The sequence below is a fragment of the Calliopsis andreniformis genome, chromosome 8 (assembly GCF_051401765.1).
Source record: "Calliopsis andreniformis isolate RMS-2024a chromosome 8, iyCalAndr_principal, whole genome shotgun sequence".
Lineage (NCBI taxonomy): Eukaryota > Metazoa > Arthropoda > Insecta > Hymenoptera > Andrenidae > Calliopsis > Calliopsis andreniformis.
Genome location: NC_135069.1, coordinates 7,499,050 through 7,506,358, shown reverse-complemented (window position 1 = coordinate 7,506,358; position 7,309 = coordinate 7,499,050). Strand labels below are relative to the sequence as shown.

Genomic DNA, 7,309 nt, shown 5'->3' with positions numbered 1-7,309 from the left:
TTTTAGTCTCGCCAAAAATCACGACGCCACAGATGCAGTCGAATACGCTGTTGAGCGTGGATCCAATCGAGTTGTCAATGTTGCTTCGAATTTCATTCGATGGAAATCGATATGGTTTTCCCTCGTTAGACTCGCCCCTCAGTGGACGAGGACAAATTCGAAGATACAAATACCCCTCGAGCCTTTTCTCGCCTGACAAGATTTTGGGGAAGGGATCAGGAAATTGCCATGAAATTATTCGAAAATTGACGCGACACACCCCCTAATGCGTCGACGCGCTGCTGCATCCGCTCTGGTGAAGGGATTCCAAGTTTTTATCTATTTTTCGAAACGATGTAAGCCGTTCGTAATTTCCCGATGCGTAATTCGAGCATAAGGGTACACGACTAGCCCGCGCCAGCATAATGAAAATCTCAATTGAATTTCTCCAATCTTCCTACTTCCGAATTTTTTTGCTTCGCGGTGAAATTGCATGTAATAGATCGTTCTCGAGGTGATAGGTGTGTGAAGGGGATTTTGATGAAACCTGGATAGAAAATTTAGAGATTTAAGGGGGCTTTACAGAAATGGTAAATGTGAATGCTTAGTTTCCAGATCGAAACTATGAAAAGATTAAAAATGGTTTTATTGATCAGAATGTGGAGTTTAAAAAACAGTATCATTCACTGATAGCATGTATATAACATCACTTATGCTAGTAAATAATAGTGACATGTTAAGAGGGATATGGTTTAGAATAATCTTTAGACTCTCTCGAAACGTAAGAGGTATATTTTTAGAATAATTGACATTTTTCTTGCTAGAAATAAAAGTGGAAAAATCTTGTCCAACTGATGGACAGACATCGAGGAACATATAGCTAAAATCTTAAAAAATTCTTGCAGTCTTCTGTCCATCCAGTCGTATAAAAATCTTGTAAACTGCTCTTAAAAAATCGTATCGTGATTCTTCGACCCTGCGAGGACGCAGGATCCTCCACTGGGATTTCATAAAGACACCACCTTTTACCTAGTGGCTGGTCGCTACATGGCAGAAATTCCACGCAACCTGCGAGGCAGTTAATGGAACAGGTCGGGCCAGAAGAAACGAAGGAGAATGACGCGGCTGACGAGAAGTTATGCGAAGCGTGAGACCGGAAGCGATCGGATGATACAATTGGCCGGAAGCAAGGACCCCTCGAAGGTGACGCTCAGCCCGAAGGCCTGGACCCGTTTCGACGCTTTCCTCGAGAACAGATAGCATCGATGATGATTAATCTTCAGTCGTAGTGGATAGAAATTCATCGAGGAGTTTCGTCTCGCCGCGTGCGAACAAGTTTTCAGAGAGTTCCAGAGAGTGCTCAGCGACAGTAGGGCCTAAGATTGCGCAATTCCACTTAGCTATTGTACTCCGACGCGCCGCTACTTTCGCGAAGATTTAGCACGGTTACATTGGCGTGCATAAACAACTTCTTGACCCTCGACGAGTTAGTCATTCTAGCGCTGATTCTAGCATTTTCGTCGGGCCTTCATTTGCAGCGATGAAAGGGTAATTCTGTGGTACAGTGTTGTCTCGATGCAAGCTCCATAGTAGAATCATATTCTCTTGGAACTATTAAATATTGGTGTGGTTCTTGGTTCTGAAAAGTGAAGTCAAGTTAGTAATGCGTGAAAGGGTCTTAGACACAAGTTTTTCAGATTGTTCAAGATCCTAAGTAGTTCCAAATCGAAAGCTTACAGCAAGACAAAACGATATTATGACGAAAATTGTGACTCTATTGTCTTTAGCTGGTGCATGTAGTGGTGTCACAGTATTTGCACTAATCCTGCTTTTTATGATTAATATAGCACATATTTATGGATAAGTTACAAAAAGTAATCACCAGAAATATTTTAACTTCTTTGTGCAATATTATAAATCATTTTTTATGATAGCCTACAATTATAAATTTAATAAACGCGATAAATTTCGAAATATAATATGTCAAAGACTATTATTTCTATCCATTTTTACTTCTGCGTATATTTATTTTCTGTGGACAGATTCAATTACCGTGAAATATAGAATTTTTATTAATCTCTGCAATTAAACTTACAAAGAAAGATATATGAATCATATTTCGCAGTTTATTAGATACATATATCATTGTTTATTTTCAACGCAATTATACACGTAACATCTTAATTGCTCCACTTTCGAAATTTTATTGGATTTTGTGAGAAACATGAGACCCCTTTCAAAATAAATAGAAAATTCCTTCAACTATACCGTTTAATTTTTAACAAACTAATTACGAAAGCAAATAAAAAGACAACTTCGAGGACGAGTAAAAATACGTTCAATCACGTAACTCATTGTGAAATCTGAATCTCACTCTGCGGCAAACTACACACCTCTATGATTAGCATACCTGTATATTTATAATATAGACACACTCGACATCTCGCGATTAGAATGCATTTTAGTGGGTGATTTATACGAACCAGGTTGTAACACGTAACACGCGTAGGACTCGTTTCGTTTTCGTAATATCGAGTACTGTAGGCGTAAAAATTCGAAGGTTAGATTTCTAAAAACTGTCCTTAAAAATACAAACGCTTTCTATGTACAAGTCACTAAAAAACGAGATACGAAAATAATCTATTCTTGACCCATTCTAAAGAATTACTATACAATTCACCATTCAAATTATATGAACGATTACTTTCTAATTATGAATACTAAAATAACATTTCATTAATATTCCTTCTCTTCTATTACCAATACAGAGGATCTATGGCACAGTAAAATTTTAAATTCGTGTTAAATCCTTCAAAATTGTATCTTTTTGTTCCACCTTTTTTCAAACTCTAACTATATTATATTCTCTTAAATCCTACATTTTCTTAAAATCCAAAACTCAGTTTTTGAATATTTTACACACTCTGCACCTCCACATGGACAAGTTTCATTCATGTTTCTAAACCTGAAAGTCATTGTATAACAGCAATCCCAATTTAGTCTAGGCTACCATTTCTGACAGCGATGGACGAGCGTGCAATTTAAATGAAACAATTGACCGAGCCTTTAAAGTCGCAGGTGTAACAACGCGGGCGAATATGGCACGCCTAGCAGAGCAACGAAGCACGTATGCAAGTCGAAGTAAGAAAGAGGAGGACGAAAGAGGACACACATGTGAAACGAGCGAAAGAGAGGGAGGATGTCTTGATATAAGGAGAAAGATAACGGAAGAAGGGGGAGAGTGAACGTTAAGACAGGTGGCATGGATAATAATGCCTAACGGATGGAATAGGCTCTGAGTCACAGTGATCCCCTATGCAGCCATAATTTGTGGTTCCATTTTATAGGTTTACGCAAGTTGACTTCAGCTACGTGGTCAAATTTCAGGGATAAAAGCAATTATAGTGGTTATTTTCTAAAGCCTCGATACAAGGTGGGAGCAATAAGCTGATAGAGTAGGCAGCATTTCTCTGAGGACACAGTGTTGTGGCTTCATGACTCGCTTTTGTTTTGTCACAGGTGAGAGTGGAAGAAAATGAGAGTCATCTAATTGTACGAGATAAGAGAGACAAAGAGGAGGTTTTAATCAAAAAGTTAGTAATAAGATACAAGGAAGATTGTTAGATGTTATTTAAGTTAATAAAGTTTTGGCACCATTTAATTTTTACTATAAATATCGTTACATCTGTGTGTCACATATTAACTGGGTAACAGCGACTGTCACAATGTTCTTGCTTCAGAAGACATTTATAGCTCGTAATACTAATCATCATTACCATTTGTGACCACAAATGCTGAATAAGAGAATACGAGAAAGCAATAAACTGATACCTCTTAGCTTGCTGCAGGGATCTAGTTACGACATGATCATAAGCCACTAACAGAGTATTGAAATGTCATTTAATACACTGCCTCGGGAACGTGGCGTGGACACGGAGGGCCATTAGGCCATTGGAGAAAAACGCTGACCATCTGACAAGAAACGAACCTTCATCGAAGTATGCCTAAATAGGTCTTTGATGGTTTGTGAAGCAAAGCCAAAGGTAAGCAAAGCAAAGTTTTTTAGCCCTAGAAAAAGCCTATACCATGCTTCTACACCTTCTTATGAAGTATTACAATATGGTTACACAAATAATTAATCTAATAATGCATTTTATAATACAAAGTCTACATCGAAGTAGTTTCAAATAAAATCTATTTTGTTTAGCTTGGCGGAGGCCTTAAAAAACTTACAAATAAAATTATCAATACAAAATTTCAATGCTTGGAAAAAATTCAGTTTGACCAATTTTTCTTTTTATAAAATATTCGGTCATTTCAGAGGGAAACTCTTCATTTTAAAATTGAACGAATTTCCAGTCACGTTCTGAACTTCTAAATAACAGATATTTAATCAACAAGATAACATTTTTAATGAATCATTTTGAGAACTTAACTGTCACACCTCGATACTCCAAAAACAGTGTACACTGATCCAACAGAAAAATTAACCCTTGCAATGGTTTCCATGCACGAAAAATTGTGCATGAAACGACAGGAAGTGGGAAACGAAGCAATAGAAAGTGGGTCCCGATCGCAATCACCGTTTCACGGACAAAAGGCTCCGGTCCCAAGGGCCAGAAACTATTAAATCGCTAATTACCGCGTTGAAACGTTCCAGGTTCCCTCGGTTTTCCGCGAGAAGTTACTGAAACGCGACTGCAAAAAAAAATCCACTTCCGTTAGCCTGTCCTTCTAGCCGCGATCTTGCGCCGAGGTAACCCATATGACGAACCACCCATACACCTAGCCCCCTTCCTTCCTTGCATCTGTGCACTTGCATGCATCGGTCGCACACACGCGCACCTGAAGCCTTTATACATATCGTATTCACGAAGGGAGTCTAAAGGGTCGCTGCACACGCCATCGCTGGGCCAATCGATGCGCTGTTTCGTTTCCTTTCGTCAACCGTTTTCTTCGTTGCAAAATGAAACGCTTACGATTGAGTCTACATGCTGAGCTTTTTTTAAGTTAGAACGTATGAATATTTAAAATATTTAAAATATTCGAAGATTCGAATGCTCAGTGAGTGTGCAAGCATATGTCGAACTGTGTGTTTAAGTGGTTACGCTCAATTATTTCTTCGACTATTTGATTATATGTACTATCATTGCATCGTTGTACTATAGTTGCAACGTTTCAGGGGATATTTGATAAGGAGCATAAAGTGTACCTTTGATCAATCATTTTTGATTCGTTATATAGTTATTAGCGAAATTTAAATTTGCAATGTTCGAACTGCAGCGAGTTAAAATTATATATAACGTGATACTTATGTAATGGAAATTCTAGCAAATTGAATTACTGTTTCAAATTGAAATACTGAAATTTTATATTTAACGAAGGAAGAATTATTGCATTTTTTCATTGTACCAATACTATTTCTAAATTATTTCATATTTCACTTTTCAAATACTAAATTTATAATTAGTAAACGTCATTAATTAGAATCCATATATAGAGAGGACGAAAGTTATGAAGTAGGTCATTAAATTTATGCTTTTATGCTACTCAATTTTATTAATGGACACAGTATAGAAGGAAAAGTGCAATATAGTAAAGTAAAGGTTAATTAATTCTATCTATCGATTCGATTATGGTATATTAACGATGCCCAAAAATCGCTATACATATAATATTATACATTTTTCTCAAGAATCTTTACACCTGCTAGTATATTTTATTCGCAATTTATACGCGACTGCGACATCTATTTATGGGGAAAATTTGGATACCTGGAAGGGCTAGCCTGACATCATATAAAGTCGTAACAAAGATTTATATTCACAGTGGGAAGCTGCGTACACAAAATACTTACGTGTTCCCTCCTGTTTACCATATTACAATAAGATACAACATCTTACCGTGAATTTATTGCAATGAGTGCCGTGTTATCTCCAAAATCGATTTAGGGTTCAAAAGCCATTTTTCTTAAGATACTACTTTTATCATTTTTAATTCTGATGTACTGATTAAACCTGTTCCTTAAAGTGACAACTAGTAAAATAATATTAGAAATCTTGCTTCCACATAAATATTTAATTCACTCTAATTATTCATTTTTATTACATAAATTGTAATAGTGCAAAATTCAAACTTTAATACACGTAAGTACTTGCATACACAATCGAGACAAGTGTAATTCAACGTTGCAGCGTGACTTGTGTTCCAAAAAAATAGGACACCGTCAACTTTGCATCTCGCAACACGTGATATTTTCGTGTCGAGGGACCGCTATGCAACTATCTCATCCTTTACAGCAGCCACTCAGACTCCAAGTCTTAATCTCTCATTCAGAGCATTTCTGTCACGAAAGAAGAACGTAATCTTCCGCCTTTCTTCCACGAGGAAACGCTTCTTTCTAGACCTACGTAGATGTCGTGGCATTTATCGAGCATACAGGTGCAAAGCAATCTTGGAGAAATCGATGCACATGCTGCGTCAGATACTTGACGATCTCGGGGCATCATTTATGGATACAAATCCATTATTTATCACTTACTGGATGGTAATCATCCAGCAACTGTATTTCGTTGTTTGCTTAACATTGAGTCAGTCTCAGCAAACCTTCCACTAGTAAGTTTTTTCCATAAATAGTTGTGACTTCAGCCTGTGGCTGAAATAACGACACGCTTTTATGGAAAATGTGGAAATAGCCAGAGCAATATGGAAATATTGGGGCCTACTAAACATATGTGTTGCAATGTGATTAACACTGGATTACAGTTTGTATATGTAGTTATACTCGATTAGAGGCTGTATACGTTAGAATTAGAAAGGGAGTGGAAGTTAAAGAACAATAACCTTAAAAAGGTTGACAGTGCACAGTTCATAGATATTAAATATTCAAATTACTGCATTCAGATGTATTTAAAATACATACTAAAAAAATGGGAATACTAGAAAAAGTGAGAATAAATACTACAGAAAGTGGAAATAAATATTATAAAAGTGGGAATAAATATTAAAAAATGTCCCCATATTTCATTCCACTCTACCAATTTCTCATGGACCACAAATCTATTCCACTATGTCGTGAAAAATTCAAGCAAGTATGTTTACGTGTTCCCGAAAATGTCGAAGAATGCAACAGATAAAATCTCGTCGTCCCTTTACGAAAGAGCTCAGCGCTTAAGACAAGTGGCTAGGTGGCGCAAAGTGGCCTCGCGATCCCTCATCGAACCCATTTAATTTTTCAATTAACCACAATCCCGCCGGCGAGATTTCCGCCTCCGCTCGGAGGCGTGGCGACGCATCAGACGGTCGACCGTGAAGGGAAAAAAGACAGTCT

The 7,309-nt window shown here is 37.2% G+C and overlaps 1 protein-coding gene across 1 annotated transcript; it reads left to right on the top strand.

Annotated features, from left to right (window-relative positions):
- Positions 1–3,003: 3,003 nt before the first annotated feature.
- Positions 3,004–3,873, top strand: LOC143182539 (uncharacterized). The gene is made up of 6 exons (XM_076383579.1): positions 3,004–3,013; positions 3,058–3,153; positions 3,201–3,236; positions 3,327–3,412; positions 3,499–3,572; positions 3,818–3,873. The coding sequence occupies exons 1-6, from the start codon at positions 3,004–3,006 to the stop codon at positions 3,858–3,860; spliced, it is 345 nt and encodes a 114-aa protein (XP_076239694.1). The 3' UTR covers positions 3,861–3,873.
- The last annotated feature ends 3,436 nt before the right edge of the window (positions 3,874–7,309 follow it).

Coding starts and splice junctions, on each gene's coding strand:
- LOC143182539 (XM_076383579.1), top strand. Junction 3,154..3,200: donor GGACGAAAGAGGACACACAT/GTGAAACGAGCG, acceptor ATAAGGAGAAAG/ATAACGGAAGAAGGGGGAGA. Junction 3,237..3,326: donor GAGAGTGAACGTTAAGACAG/GTGGCATGGATA, acceptor TCCATTTTATAG/GTTTACGCAAGTTGACTTCA.